Source organism: Ranitomeya imitator, chromosome 2 (assembly GCF_032444005.1).
Source record: "Ranitomeya imitator isolate aRanImi1 chromosome 2, aRanImi1.pri, whole genome shotgun sequence".
NCBI classification, from domain to species: Eukaryota; Metazoa; Chordata; class Amphibia; order Anura; family Dendrobatidae; genus Ranitomeya; species Ranitomeya imitator.
In genome coordinates this window covers 155,065,308-155,081,933 of record NC_091283.1, presented here as the reverse complement: position 1 = coordinate 155,081,933, position 16,626 = coordinate 155,065,308, and the positions used below count along the sequence as shown (strand labels likewise).

Here is a 16,626-nt window from a genome sequence, read left to right as displayed (position 1 = left end):
ACCTCCGCCATGTTTGGCTGTAGGGACCGTGTTCTTTTCTTTGCTTGCCTCTTTTATTCTCCTGTAAACTCTATGTTGATGCCTTTGCCCAAAAAGCTCTACTTTTGTCTCATCTGACCAGAGAACATTCTTCCAAAACGTTTTAGGCTTTTTCAGGTAAGTTTTGGCAAACTCCAGCCTGGCTTTTTTATGTCTCGGGGTAAGAAGTGTGGTCTTCCTGGGTCTCCTACCATACAGTCCCTTTTCATTCAGATGCCGACGGATAGTACGGGTTGACACTGTTGTACCCTCGGACTGCAGGGCAGCTTGAACTTGTTTGGATGTTAGTCGAGGTTCTTTGTCCAACATCCGCACAATCTTGCGTTGAAATCTCTTGTCAATTTTTCTTTTCCGTCCACATCTAGGGAGGTTAGCCACAGTGCCATGGGCTTTAAACTTCTTGATGACACTGCACACGGTAGACACAGGAATATTAGGTCTTTGGAGATGGACTTGTAGCCTTGAGATTGCTCATGCTTCCTCACAATTTGGTTTCTCAAGTCCTCAGACAGTTCTTTGGTCTTCTTTCTTTTGTCCATGCTCAATGTGGTACACACAAGGACACAGGACAGAGGTTGAGTCAACTTTAATCCATGTCAACTGGCTGCAAGTGTGATTTAGTTATTGCCAACACCTGTTAGGTGCCACAGGTAAGTTACAGGTGCTGTTAATTACACAAATTAGAGAAGCATCACATGATTTTTCGAACAGTGCCAATACTTTTGTCCGCCCCCTTTTTTATGTTTGGTGTGGAATTATATCCAATTTGGCTGTAGGACAATTCTTTTTGTGTTTTTTTCATTTAAGACAAATTGAAGATAATAATAACAAAGAACTTGTGATTGTAATCATTTTCAGGAAGAAACTGAGTATTATCTGACAGAATTGCAGGGGTGTCAATACTTTTGGCCATGACTGTATATGTATATATATATATATATATATATATATATATATATATATATATATATATATATATATATATATATATATATATATATATATATATATTAGATACATAGATAATTAGATAGATGACACATACTGTAGATAAATATATATTAGATACATAGATGATCAGATGACACATACTGTAAATAGATAGATACATAGATGATCAGATAGATGACACATGCTGTAGATATATATATTAGATATTAAGATAGATTGATAGATGCTGTAAATAGATAGATATTAGATACATAGATAATCAAATGACACATACTGTAGATAGATATATTAGATACATAGATAATCAGATAGATCAACCTATCCATCTATGTATCTAATATCTATCTACAGCATCTATCAATCTATCTCTCGAATATATATATATATATATATATATATGTATATATATATATATATATACGCAGTACAGACCAAAAGTTTGGACACACCTCATTTAAAATTGTTTCTGTATTTTCTCATTTAAATCTTTAAATGAGAAGGTGTGTCCAAACTTTTGGTCTGTACTGCGTGTATATATATATATATATATATATATATATATATATATATTAGAGAGATAGATTGATAGATGCTGTAGATAGATATTAGATACATAGATAGATAGGTTTATATATACTGTATATAGATGTATTAGATACATAGATAATCAGATGATACATACTTTAGATAGATATATTACATAAATAGATAATCACATAGATTGATAGATACTGTAGATAGATATATTAGTTCCATAGATAATCAGATACAAAGGTTGATAGATACTGTAGATTGTTAGATACACAGATACTGTAGATAGATATACATTAGATGGTGATACATACTTTAGATAGGATATAAATAGGTATGAGATCTAGACTGGAGATAAATAGCTCAGTAGACACCATATAAATAGATATGGAATAGTTACAATACCAAAGGTATTTAATATAGATTGAAAGAGTAATTGTATTAGATAATTGATGGATAAATATTTAGACAGAGAAAGATAAATAGCTAATTGATAATGATTTCTAATACTACAGATATTAGTAATTATTATTATCTCCAATGGATTCTTATTATTTGAGGCCTTGGACAGTGAAAAACAAGTGCTATATTTTCCTGAATATTAAGACACTGTGTTTGACACGAAGATATTTCCATTAATTGAGCAGCCGCTGCTGCGCTCTCCAGACGGGGGGGTCAAGTACGCAGTTTAAAAACTCCATTTTCCACTAACAATAGGACAATCATAACCCGGCACTGTAGCTAATAGAGAAATGCTGCGCATTGTGCCTGCATCCTCCACTATAAATCCTGCATTGTGGATGACATAAAGCGGGTCAACAAGGAACAAGGTTACCGCAGCAAACATTCCATTGTATCCAGATACCAACAATTGTCAAGTGCATTAGGACGCGGCGTGGAGGGAGCGCCACCCAAACGTGACGATTTTCAGGCATGTTTCCAGGACGCAATGGTCTTTTTGTTGTAGGAAAATTTAAAAAAAAGGATCAGTTCTCCAGCTCCAAATCACCCCGCTCCCAAAAAGCATCATGTCAAAATTACCATATGTATAAGTTATTTTTTCTTATCATCCTCAACTCCCACCTACAATTAAAATAATGAAACTCATCAACAAACTAAAGCCACCGAATTATCGTATCCTGCCAGGGGAATGATAAATATCGGAGAAATGATGGCACCTGTTCTAAAATGGGAATCTTTTTAAAATAGTTGTTTTTTAATAAAAAATGTCATATTATCTAACAAAATCATAACTAGAGTCATTTTTATATTAGATTTTTTTATGTACGTTATGTTTTGAAGAAAATTGTTACTTTTTTAAAATAATAAATTTTATTTGCTTTTTAACAACATTCCATTGAAAATTTCTAGGTCTTATTTTTTTTTCCTTTTGTATTAAATGTAATACCGTACGTAACTGTTGTGAATTCCAAACATAATTTTCCCTTTTTTTTTATTTAATATTTCTTCACAATTTTTTTTTTTCAATTTGAAAGCAAAAATATTTAAAGGTTTTATCACATTCCAATACATATATTACAGACACTTAATATTACCTGTAAAATCTAAAATGCCAGCAACACGCCTTATGCCCTATTTAGCTCCATTTTCTTTATGTTTACACATTTAATAACAGGATTTTTCTTAGAAATTCGATTTTGGGGTAAAAAATGATGTTTAATTGTAATTGTTTCTTTTTTTTTACATTTCAATTATTTTATATAATGTTATAGGTAACTTGTGATTATATTTTAAAAAACTATATATTTTTACTTTACAGATGTCTATATATAAATGTGTAGAAAAAGTTAGATGTATATATATATATATATATATATATATATATATATATATATATATAACTAAGCCATAAAAACACACACACTTTTTAAACATTGTATTAAATAAGGGCTAAAATATACATGTATATAATTTTTATTGCTTAGTTCAAAATATATATATTTATGGTTTTATTCTTTATAATTTTTTTTTTCATGAAAGCAGTATGCATAGTTATATATTATTTTTTTTACAATTTTTATATACATATTATTTTATTTTGTTTTTTTATATGTATACGTTTTTTCAGTTTAATATTTTTAAAACATATATGCGCACACGTGTGTGTAAAGAATATTAGCTACAAACATATACTGTTTTTAATATATTCATATATTATATTTTTTCTCATCTCTTTTATATATATACATATTTGTAATGTGTGTGAAAAAGTATAAGTAAAAAAATTATAAATGTTTAAAAAAACATTAAAATAGATATAATTATTTACTTTCTATTTATATACTTAGTTACTTATTCATACTTTCTTTTTTTATCTTTGCCCCAAAAATGAAACTTTCATTGCAGGTTGGAAATTGATTAGAATTGATTATAATGACGACGGTGAGAGAATCTTTGTTTTGTTCATATTGACATCTCAATTTCTACACTTTGAAAATGCAAAAGTAAAAATTCTCACAATGTTAGAGACCATGATTATTTTCATAGGATGCTACAGTAGCACATTTTTTAAGGGTGGGTTAAAAAATAAGATATACATATTAGCCACTTATCAAATTAAATAAGTAAGAGGAAAATGGAAGAACGGAAGTACTTATTAGTCTCCTCCATCATAAATGTATATTATAAGAGATAAACTTGAAATCTTCTGACGCAGTATGTATATATATATATATATATATATATATATATATATACAGAAAATGGAATAGAAAGAGAAAAACTGAATTATTTTCCAAGTAAATCATTTCACAAAATAAATTTCCTTCTTTTATTGGGAACATGTGATAGATACAGAGAGGTACAAATTACTTACAGGTATAATACATGGAATCTCGGCCGATAGCAGCAAAGATTTTACAGGAAATATTTACAGGATATAAAGTGACTCGTTCGAGGAGTTTTCAAATTGTTTCCACTGGAGCTGTATATATATATGTATATGTGTATATATACTATAGAGGTGATAGATATAATCTTTACTCTGTGTCTATGTATAGATATTTATATAGAGATTTATGTATTTGTACACTCCTATATACAAGAAGCCTTGGAATGAGGCAAAATTGAGAATTATATTCCATCAGTTTCCAAACTAAAATATTTAGTTTTTGTTTGTTTTTTTTTTTTTTTTTTACTTTTCCCATAGATTTAATTGCTATTTTGTAAGCTGCCTGTGAGGCGATTACTGTACAGGGGTGCTGCGCTGGCTCGGGGCAGCTGTGTTACCCCTAATCTACGCACAGCAGGAGAAGCAATGAGCCACTTAAGAGCCATTTGGTGCCTCGTGCCTCATACATGAGCCCTCTCTTATGTCACCTACATCCACCATTTTTGGTAGTGGCTAAGAAATGCGCAGTCAGGAGAGATGGACGTAAATGGCGAGATTTCAAGGTGTAGCAAAAAGTCTGTATAAGTCTGCCCTCACAATACCATGGTGGGGATGTGATGTGCCAGTGAGGCCGGGTGCGGCACCGGCAGGGTGGGGGAATGGGCCTGCATGGATCCATTGGGGGGTCGGTGCCTGGCGCTCTTCTGGTGGGCACGGAGGCCAGCCAGCTGCGAGTAGGCGCTTTGGCACACCTGGCACTTATACGGGCGCTCCCCAGTGTGCAGTCGGACATGGTTCCGCAGAGTGGAAGACTGGCTGAAGCGACGGTTGCAGAAGCGGCACACAAAGGGTTTGTCGAGGGTGTGGATCCGCATGTGAGAGCGCAGGTTGCTTCGGGAGTTGAAGCCTCTGTGGCAGATCACACAGCGCATGCGGCCGGACAGGACTGGTCCAGAAGAATCGATGCCACCAAAATCATCTGAGGAGGAAACAATAAGAAAAATTTAAAGAATACATTTACTCTTTTTGATCCCCTAAATCATCAGAACTGAACTCATCTGGGTCTCAGCCCCCTGCTGGACACTCCACGAAATGCAAACAAAAGACTACCGCAGCTACGATGTAGGCAAACACCAAATATATGACATTTGAGCTGCTATGCAGAATTTACTTATAAAAATCAAGCTACCTGGCGTGTACATTGGGTACAGGAAGTATTCATACCCTGTTAGGGCTGGCGGAACACACCGAATAATTATAAACATAGTAATAAGGTGCGCTCGCAGCCCGGGGTCCACTGTGCAGAGATGGAACCTGCTGCTAGGTAATAGCGGCACTATATGGCGGTACTACGCCAGAATAAACACGGGTTCCATCACCCGGTATGAACTGACGCAAACTCTGTTGCTTCACAGAGATGCAGAGAAACAAAGGAAACGCTGTGCCTGGTTAGCAGTCACAGGGGGCAGCAGATGGACGCTAGTGGGATCCCTGAAATTCACCCCCACTATGCTGGTGATTGATCCCGCTCTGACCCTCGGTGGCTTTGAGCCCGCGCCTGAGGATGCCCTGAGTCAGATGCTGAGATCAAGCAGGAGTTTCCACTCTACACTGACCAGTAGTGTTAATGTAGCTGAGAAGCCACTTGCTCCACTCACCCTAATACCCAGACAACAACCAAAGGGATGGGGATCATTTAGGAGCATTCACCAGTATCAATCTCTCAGCACACACATACATAGCCAAGTCTATACTAGCGCATGGCTGAGCGGCCATGCAAACCTTTTATAGTCGCTGCCTTCCAGGACCTTCCTGGTGGTCCAATCCGAGCTGCTACAGAACCTGGGCATGTGACCTCCGACCTCCAATGAGAGGTCGTCCCACGGGCATGCTCAGTAGATGAAAAGCAGGACTTAGTCTCTGGAACGTCTGCTCGCTGCTGATCAATGCTGGTTACAAAGGCTGAACCTGGGACGGCAGCTGTAACCAAACGCACAGTATCAGCTTGAGCCAGACGCTGGGACCGACGTCTCTGCTGAGCAGGCTCCACTGCAGCTGGGGAAGCATGGGAGACCGCAGAGGACATGGTGCGAGATTCCCCCTGTGCAGCGGCAGGAACTCGACACCTAACGAACCCCTTTAAATTTTTCACTCTTTGTTTCATTGCAGCCATTTGGTAAATTCAAAAAAGTTCATTTTTTTCACATTAATGTACACTCTGCAACCCATCTTGACAGAAAAAAAAAACAAATGTAGAAATTTTTGCAAATTTATTAAAAAAAACAATCCTGAATTATCACATGGTCATAAGTATTCAGACCCTTTGCTCAGACACTCATATTGAAGTCCCATGCTGTCCATTTCCTTGTGATCCTCCTTGAGATGGTTCTGCTCCTTCATTGGAGTCCAGCTGTGTTTAATTAAACTGATAGGACTTGATTAGGAAAGGCGCACACCTGTCTATATAAGACCTCACAGCTCACAGTGCATGTCAGACCAAATGAGAATCATGAGGTCAAAGGAACTGGCCAAGAAGCTCAGAGACAGAATTGTGGCAAGGCACAGATCTGGTTAAGGTTACAACAGAATTTTTGCAGGCCTCCATAATCCTTAAATGGAAGAAGTTTGGGACCACCAGAAGTCTTCCTAGACCTGGCAGTCCAGCCAAACTGAGCAATTGTGGGGGAAGAGCCTTGGTGAGAGGGGTAAAGAAGAACCCCAAGATCACTGTGGCTGAGCTCCAGAGATGCAGTAGGGAGATGGAAGAAAGTTCCACAAAGTCAACTATCACTGCAGCCCTCCACCAGTCCGGCCTTTATGGCAGAGTGGCCCGACGGAAACCGCTCCTCAGTGCAAGACATATGAAAGCCCGCATAGAGTTTGCTAAAAAAAAACACATGAAGGACTCCCAGACTGTGAGAAATAAGATTCTCTGGTCTGATGAGACGAAGATAGACCTTTTTGGTGATAATTCTAAGCGGTATGTGTGAAGAAAACAAGGCACTGCTTATCACCTGCCCAATACAATCCAATACAATCCCAACAGTGAAACATGGTGGTGGCAGTATTATGCTATGGGGGTGTTTTTCAGCTGCAGGGACAGGACGACTGGTTGTCATTGAAAAAAACATGAATGCGGCCAAGTACAGAGATATCCTGGATGAAAACCTCTTCCAGAGTGCTATGAACCTCAGACTTGGACGAAGGTTCACTTTCCAACAAGACAATGACCCTAAGCACACAGCTAAAATAACAAAGGAGTGGCTTCAGAACAACTCTGACCATTCTTGACTGGCCCAGCCAGAGCCCTGACCTAAACCCAACTGAGCATCTCTGGAGAGACCTGAAAATGGCTGTCCACCAATGTTCACCATCCATCCTGACGGAACTGGAGAGGATCTACAAAGAAGAATGGCAGAGGATCCCCAAATCCAGGTGCGAAAAACTTGTTGCATCAATCCCAAGAAGACTCATGGCTGTACTAGCTCCAAAGGTGCTTCTACTCCATACTGAGCAAAGGGTCTGAATACTTCTGACCATGTGATATTTCAGTTTTTCTTTTTTAATACATTTGCAAAATTTACTACATTTCTGTTTTTTCTTTTTCAGTCAAGATGGGGTGCAGAGTGTACATTAATGAGAAAAAAAATGAACTGTTTTGAATTTACCAACTGGCTGCAATGAAACAGAGTGAAAAATTTAAAGGGATCTGAACACTTTCCTTACCCACTGTAAGTACCAGATAATGCAGGAGCTGTGGAGGCAGAAACTTCTGCCTCAGTTTCTGCACCCAGACTTTCAACCATAACTATATCCATGTCTGCTGCACCGCTCACCATGTTTATTCTTCTTCTGCTCCTCTTCCAAGCCAGGCACACCGGGAATACCGAGGAAAGTGTTCTGAGAATTGCTGTACCACACCAGCAGCTCCTGGTCTGGAGGGATCGTCTGCAGAAAAGAAAGAGATGGTCAGGAGCACTGCAGCAGGATCATGCAGGTGAGGCATCCCATCATGCACTGCAACATAATTGAAATCGGAGAAATGGCGCCACCTATAGTGATGGAAGGATATCAGGACTGAACAATAGTACTCACCTGTCCTACAGTCGCCTCTCCCCAGTAATAGCACCCTAACTAAACGAAAGTGAAACGTGCGTTGGAGTGGTGTGTGGGGGAGTGGTGTGTCATCTTGGTTGGTATTGAGCTTTTACATTGGATTTCTTTTGACCTCTACTTTCTTTTATAAATCACCATGTTGTACTGCTGGCTATATAGGCTGCAAGGATATTTCTGCACTTTGCACTTTTTTTGTTGATTAATACAAATTTCTATTATGGATTTCCCTTTTTGATCATCTAATATTCAAGCCATATATCTGCCTTATGTATATTCATATCCTTTATATATTAGCCACATTGGTATTTACATCATATATACTGTGTGTATATATATATATATATATATATATATATATATATATATCTATATATATATCTATATATAGATATATATATAGATATATATATAGATATATATATATAGATATATATATATAGATATATATATATATATATCTTTTTGCACTATGCACCTTGTTAATTTCTACTTTACCACCAGTAAGTTCAGCAGTCTTATTTAACTTTGTCCTTCATTTTTGATATTTAATTTATTGCTTCATCTACCATTTGCCCAATCAGTTGACATATCCTGCCCCCTGCATACATTGTGATTTTCTATTTCTTTTTTTTTACCCTCACCCCTTGTTTTGTGATATCATGTTTTCATTATGAATTGTTGGGTAATCATGTTTTATATATATATTAATAAAGGATTATTTTGCATATTTCCTTGAATACTTCTTTAGGGTTATATATTTTGTGTATGGTATTCATTGTATTGTCAATTATATTTTTTATTTATGGTATTTCTTTTCTATATAGGTTTTTTGCTTAGTAATAGATTGCAGTCACCTGTCCTACAGTCGCCTCTCCCCAGTAATTTATGATATAAGAGAAAATAATAGCTTGCATTAATCTATTCTCCTTGATATTGGGATGACTTGGGTGTGAACCCCTGATATTTTAAGCTGTGGTGCCCCCTATACTTGCCCAGCGGTGGCAGAAGTTTCCTCAGTCGTCACCACCTCTGCCACTCACATCCTTATGCTCCGTCCCCCCGGGGCCCCTCGCTGTCTCCTGTGACTCCCTGTGTTGTGCTCCTTGGTTACCAAGGACATTCGATGAATGAGGTTATTAACATGCGATAATTAATATAACAACCTGGGGAGATGGGCGATGAATGTGCTGCGCTGGCGGTGCGGGTGCTAGAGCGGTGACCTTGAGCCCGACACTGTGGGACATGGAGTCTGGGCCGTGCAGAGTCTACGGGGTCCATGTGTCAGGCAGGGATAGACATATCATTGGTGCAACCTGTGAAGCCACACAGGGGCCGAGAGGTCAGGGGCCCCATTTCCACCTCTAAAGCAGGTGGAATTGTGCATTTGATGAGCTATTGGGGCCCATATATTGTTCTTGCACAGGGGCCCTCTTCTGTCTGTGTCTGCCTGTGGTGTGAGGTGAGGTGCCATTCAGAGGCCTGGAGCTGCAGCCGCCCCCTCTCCCCTCACAAAGAGAGAAGAGCGACATCACTTACCAGAAGCAAATCAACAAATGGCCGGGTGCTGAACAGCTTCTATTAGGTAAGTGATGTTTACAGCGGCGGCCGCGCTCCCGCCTCGTGCATTCAGCGCTCACCGCCGCACTCCCCGTAACCTGACATTTGTTAGACGCCAAATTGATTTTTTCCTGTAAAAGAAGAGTCGTCTTCCCGCTGCGCCAGGAGATGCCAATGGATCCTATTGTTACAGGAGGTGGACAGCGATTAAGGCTATGTTCACATTAGCGTTGTGTGGGGCAGCGTCGGGCGCAGCCGCGGTGACGCATGCGTCATGCGCCCCTATATTTAACATGGGGGGCGCATGGATATGCGTTGTCTTGCGTTTTGTGACGCATGCGTCATTTTGGCGCAACTGTCAGGGTGCAGAGAACGCTGCATGATGCAGTTTTTTCTGCGCCAAAAATCATGCAAAAATGAACGCATGTGTCACAAAAAGCTGCGTTGTGCATGCGTTTTTGCATGCGTTGTGCGTTGCCTCGCCGACGCTGCCCCGCACAACGCTAATGTGAACGTAGCCTAACGGAGGCCATTACCAGCTTGGGAGGCGCACAGAAAGTTCTAGGTCTCAGCCCAACAGGAGCGATGAACATGAACAGAAATGGCCCCTTGGTGGAAAGGTCAGGTCAGAGACCCATGTAACCAGTGAGGACAGGATTCCAGAATGTTCTACAAATTATCCAGAACATTGGGCCCAACGGTGACCCCCAACCAGCGTCGTATCTAGGAGATGATGAGAGTATTACCTCTATGGCCTTGTAGAAGATGCTATTCCCAATCTGTACCACCTCCAGGTTCTGCTCCTGCTCATTGCGGGCACATTTAATGTACGTCATCCAGCTGCGGTGATCCTCCTGACTGGCATCAATGAAATAGCGCACCGTGCCATCCTCATTAAAGACCTGGGAAGGAGAGAGGACAGCAAATGGTTAATGACGGGCCAAGCATGGCATGTCTCCATCTCATATATATGTACAGTATGTAGCTGTCCTTTATAATCTATCACGTATATACGGTATATATCCATCTGATATCTATATTGTATTTATCGTCCTTTATAATCTATCACGTATATATGTATCCGTCTCATATCTATATTTTATTTATCTCTGTCAAATTATTTATTTTATTTATGTTTTATTTATTTATATTTTTTATTTATTTTACTTATCTCTGCCAGTTATATTCTATGATGTATATATGTATTCATCTCATATCTACATTGTATTTATCTGCCTTTTATAGTCTATCACATATATATATATATATATATATATATATATATATATATATCTCACAAATATATGTATCCATCCATCTCACATATATAGTATTTATGTCCTTTACAGTTTATCAAATATACCATATATATATATATATATATATATATATATATATATATATATACACACACACACATTTCATATCTATATTGTATTTATCTGTCCCTTATATTCTATCATGTATATATGTATCCATCTCATTTCTATATAGTATTTATAATTCTGTCACTTTTCTATCTTTCCATCTGTATAATTATCTCTTCCACTACATTGCCCTGTAACTGTGGTGACACTACAACTCCCAGTGTGCCATGTCATGGCATGCTGAGAATTATAGTGTCACCACAGTCCTGTAGACACCTGGACCACTGCTGTAGGATGAGCTGGGGGCTATTTTCATGTGATGGACAGCCCAGTCTAATTATTGACATCCAGAGAGTCAATTTCTCTGCTTATCCTGAGAACTGACACAATGGAGCGGCACTGAAGCTGTGAGCTGGACATCAATGGCCTCCATTAATCTCTGGGGGCTGCTGGCTACAGTCCATCTAATTCAATCAGTTCCTCCTCCGGGGGATCCATCATCTGATCTTATCTGAGCCCCCCGGTTGATGACCACTCACCTCCCACATCAGGTTGTTGTTCTTGCACAGGTCCACATGCTCCGGGGAGATGACTCTGCCGGTGAAGGGTCCCATCTCAGTCCCAGCCTTAATCCAGGTCTTGGAGAAGATCCCTAACCCCTCACCGGGGATGGAGCTCTGGGCAATGATGACCTCTGTGGGCAGCACCAGGCTGGAGAGCTTCTGCACCTCTGCGGGGAGAGAGTAGCAATGAGACCATGTGCGGGAGACCCTCAGCGGGAGACCCTGTGCGGCAGACCCTGTGCGGGAGACCCTGAGCGGAAGACCCTGTGCAGGAGACCTTCAGCGGGAGACCCTGAGCGCCAGACCCTGTGCAGGAGACCTTCAGCGGGAGACCCTGTGCGGCAGACCCTCAGCGGGAGACCCTCAGCGGGAGACCCTGTGCAGGAGACCCTGAGCGGCAGACCTCTGTGGGCAGCACCAGGCTGGAGAGCTTCTGCACCTCTGCGGGGAGAGAGTAGCAATGAGACCATGTGCGGGAGACCCTCAGCGGGAGACCCTGTGCGGCAGACCCTGTGCGGGAGACCCTGAGCGGAAGACCCTGTGCAGGAGACCTTCAGCGGGAGACCCTGAGCGCCAGACCCTGTGCAGGAGACCTTCAGCGGGAGACCCTGTGCGGCAGACCCTCAGCGGGAGACCCTCAGCGGGAGACCCTGTGCAGGAGACCCTGAGCGGCAGACCTCTGTGGGCAGCACCAGGCTGGAGAGCTTCTGCACCTCTGCGGGGAGAGAGTAGCAATGAGACCATGTGCGGGAGACCCTCAGCGGGAGACCCTGTGCGGCAGACCCTGTGCGGGAGACCCTCAGCGGGAGACCCTGTGCAGGAGACCCTGAGTGAGAAGGAGACCCTGAGCGGCAGACCCTATGCAGGAGACCTTCAGCGGGAGACCCTGTGCGGCAGACCCTCAGCGGGAGACCCTCAGCGGGAGACCCTGTGCAGGAGACCCTGAGCGGCAGACCCTGTGCGGGAGACCCTGTGCGGGAGACCCTGAGCGGGAGACCCTGTGCGGGAGACCCTCAGCGGGAGACCCTGAGCGGCAGACCCTGTGCAGGAGACCCTGAGTGAGAAGGAGACCCTGAGCGGCAGACCCTATGCAGGAGACCTTCAGCGGGAGACCCTGTGCAGGAGACCCTCAGCGGGAGACCCTGTGCGGCAGACCCTGTGCGGGAGACCCTGAGTGAGAAGGAGACCCTGAGCGAGAGACCCTGTGCGGGAGACCCTGAGTGAGAAGGAGATCCTGAGCGGCAGACCCTGTGCGGGAGACCCTGAGTGAGAAGGAGACCCTGAGCGAGAGACCCTGTGCGGGAGACCCTGAGCGGCAGACCCTGTGCGGAGACCCTGAGTGAGAAGGAGACCCTGAGCGGCAGACCCTGTGCGGGAGACCCTGAGTGAGAAGGAGACCCTGAGCGAGAGACCCTGTGCGGGAGACCCTGAGCGGCAGACCCTGTGCGGAGACCCTGAGTGAGAAGGAGACCCTAAGCGAGAGACCCTGTGCGGCAGACCCTGAGCCAGAGACCCTGTGCGGGAAACCCTGTGCAGGAGACCCTCAGCGGGAGACTCTGTGCGGGAGACCCTGAGCGACAGACCCTCAGCGGCAGACCCTCAGCGGGAGACCCTGTGCGGCAGACCCTGAGCCGGAGAACTTCGCACAGCCGGGAGCAACTCATGAGTTGGAAACTGCTCCTCAGCGCATCCCCTGGAAGCGACAATCACAGTGCGACAATTCAACTTCTATTCATTTCGTTTAGACAAGAAGGAAATCATTGATCTGGTCGCTTTGCTCCCTACACCCCGATCTCTGTAAATTCGGTTTCTAGCAGCCGTTAATTGCCGGCACCAAAGTCATCCGCACTGGGGTGATGAGGGATCTTCGTGATTTTCTCGATTACAATAAATTGGGTGTTTTTTTTTTTTTTTTTTTTTTTTTTAATAATCTCAACCATTACATTCAAATTAGCCACTATTCTATAAAAGTCGCAGGACATCTGTCCCCATAAAGATACAATTTTGCGGCAGAATTACCAAATCTGAGAGCGGATGAATCAAATCTCAATTTTTGATAACAGATTTAATCTCATTAGTTTATTCTCTTTCTAATGACTTCTGTAAATTTCACGGAACATTTATTTGTTTTGCCAAAAGTTTTTCCATTAATAATAATAATAATAATTCTTTCCAGCAATTATTTGACAGGATTATTACACATTGCAGCAATTTAAATTCGCAACGAAAAATGTTAATTTAATCTCTATATTTATTTCTTTGTCTCCCATCTATATCTGGCGCAGTGCCTTTTAACTGTCCCCACAACACTAAAAAAAAAAATATGTATATGTAAAACTATTGGAAAGTTCTGAGAAAAAGGCGCAAGTGAATGGGATTTTATCTAACACGGAACCTTCGACAATGGGGGAGATTTGAGGCTATTTGTTGGGTAGACAGAGGTTAAATAGTGCCCCCCTCCCCATCTACCCGTCCAGCAATTTGTCACACTGGTAAAGTGATGGGCATTCATGAAACCCAACAAGAAAGAAATGACTCATTCTAAATTCATTAGTCTGTATGGAAAGTGTCGCAGATACATTGGCGCATCATGTAGTGAGGACTTGCTCCAAAGCTGGAGGAATTCCACCTACAAAATGGGGAGATTAGCTGCTTGACATCAAGTGAATGCTGATGGAATTAGTCTTCATGGTCAATTAGGAAAGGAACATAGGGGATAATGGGAGTCATAATGCCCCGTTCACGGATGCCAGGACAAGGGAGCTGGATGGGGCACAGATTGATGACTGGGGAATAAGGACCTGAGACATCTTAGAGAATGGGCCACTTTTTTCTTCTCTAAATTCTTTTTAAGTTGGTTTAAGTGGAAACTTTTCTCTTTTTTTCTCAGGTCAAACTCAAGTTAACTAAATGAATGTAAAAGCTTTTCTTCCCCAGTCTGACTCTATTACATGCCCTGCTCAGTTGTCGCTGGGAGAAAAGCGAGGATTTCAGGGCAGGTTGGTAAAGAGGAGATTTTGGTGGGAACCTGAAAAGGAGAAGATGCCACAGTGGTGAGAAGCCCAATGAGGGGTCGTCTCCGCCACCAGCCTCAATTGTCGGAAGAGAAATAGGAAAGAAGTGTAAATATTTACACAAAGAAACAAATTCAAACTATTTGTAAAAGTGAAGGTGCAGCGGAGAGGGGCTGCTGCTGCGGGGGGCACAGGGTGGGCACCTACCTCCGGAGAAGGACTGGGCCAGGACCTCCGCGGTGAAGGCAGTTTTGGGGCTGCTGTGGTTGCTCTTCTCCTCGAACAGCTGCTCCCCCAGGACGTTCCTCCAGCGCCCATAGAGGAAGCTGTGCAGGATGTCGGAGGTGATCATCTCGGCCAGGGACAGACCTGGCTGCTTCAGGCCACTCTTCAGCACCAAGGCTTCTGCGGGGAGCACTGAGCCCATCATGGGGGTGCTGAGACTGCTGGTGCCACCTGTGCTGGAGTCACCCCTGAGCAGCTTCTACCTCCTCCGAGCAGCGCTGGGTGCCACTGTCCTCCTCGCCGCAGCCCTGCCCTCTTTATATGGGCCTGGGTGACCCTCCTAATTGGTTATTAATGACCTCCCTGACGTTGGGAGATAGACTTGTTCCACAGGAGAAGAGAGAGCCTCCTCCTCCCCTGAGAGACTGCAGGATAAAGAGAGAGCAGAGGATGGAGGGAAGGTGGGGAGGAGGAGGGGAGAGGCGGCCCAGCACCCCCAGGCACCTGCTCCAAGCCCCCCAAACCTAGGAGGGTGCAGGTAATGGGACCAGGAGCATGGAGGCCCCAACAATTCAACACTCCATCTCCATTCTAGTCCTTTCTTTCATTTCTTCTTTCTCCTTTTTTTCTCTTTCTCTTCTTCGGTTTCCCCCTCTTTCTTTCCTAATTGACCTATTTCTTTCTTTTTTTTTTCTTTCTTCCATTTTCCCTTACTTCTTAAACTCTACCTTCCTTTATTAGTTTGTTCTTGTTTTTTCTATACTTTCCACTTTCGAATTTTTCTTAATTTCTCATTTCATTAGGTTAATCTTCTCCATTCCTTTCTTTCTTCTTTTTTTGTCTTTCCTGATAGATATTTTCACGCAGCACAGACACCCCCGCACACATTACATCCATACACCGCTCTATGTCCGCATTGTACGAGGCACCGGACTCTGCAGGAGATTATTTCTGGGTTTCTATCTTTCTGGGTGAATCGGTACAATTACAAGAAATGATGAGCGACTTTCAACCCAATCCATAACCCGGACCCGTGATGCATTTACTAATTGTTTTGAAAAGAAAGAAATCTCTAATTTGCTCCCGGTGATTTTCGTTTCCCCACCTTTCACCAGTCATCATCTCCAACAGAAAAAAACGGGATTCGTTCAAGAAGAATAAAATCAAACCAAATTCACAGCAAATTACCGAAAACCGCCCGGAGGAGGCAGAAGATTTCCCGAGATCTTCAATTACCGGGCAGAGGAGAGAAAACAGGAACGTTCTCAGGGAAGGAAACGAAAAATTGAGAAAATGGATAACAATCACAGAAATTAACTTGTTGTATTCATCCACTGTAGATAAAAGGAAAGAACAAGATGTGGAAAGTCGCCCGGTAATTCAGAGAAACTATGTGTAATCATGTCATGAAT

At 42.3% G+C, this 16,626-nt stretch overlaps 1 protein-coding gene across 1 annotated transcript; it reads right to left on the bottom strand.

Moving 5' to 3' along the window:
• Positions 1 to 4,298: 4,298 nt before the first annotated feature.
• Positions 4,299 to 15,641, bottom strand: PRDM12 (PR/SET domain 12). The gene is made up of 5 exons (XM_069755517.1): positions 15,197 to 15,641; positions 11,952 to 12,142; positions 10,792 to 10,947; positions 8,209 to 8,320; positions 4,299 to 5,351 (listed from the first exon to the last, which is right to left on the bottom strand). Exons 1-5 carry the CDS (start codon positions 15,417 to 15,419, stop codon positions 4,966 to 4,968), a joined length of 1,068 nt encoding a protein of 355 aa, XP_069611618.1. The 5' UTR covers positions 15,420 to 15,641; the 3' UTR covers positions 4,299 to 4,965.
• Positions 15,642 to 16,626: the final 985 nt, after the last annotated feature.

Excerpts from the sequence above, each read along its gene's own strand:
- PRDM12 (XM_069755517.1), bottom strand. The coding sequence starts at position 15,419 with ATGATGGGCTCAGTGCTCCCCGCAGAAGCCTTGGTGCTGAAGAGTGGC. Across the intron at positions 12,143-15,196 it reads GGCCCAGTCCTTCTCCGGAG|AGGTGCAGAAGCTCTCCAGC; the intron begins GTAGGTGCCCAC and ends CTCTCCCCGCAG. Across the intron at positions 10,948-11,951 it reads ACAACAACCTGATGTGGGAG|GTCTTTAATGAGGATGGCAC; the intron begins GTGAGTGGTCAT and ends TCTCCTTCCCAG.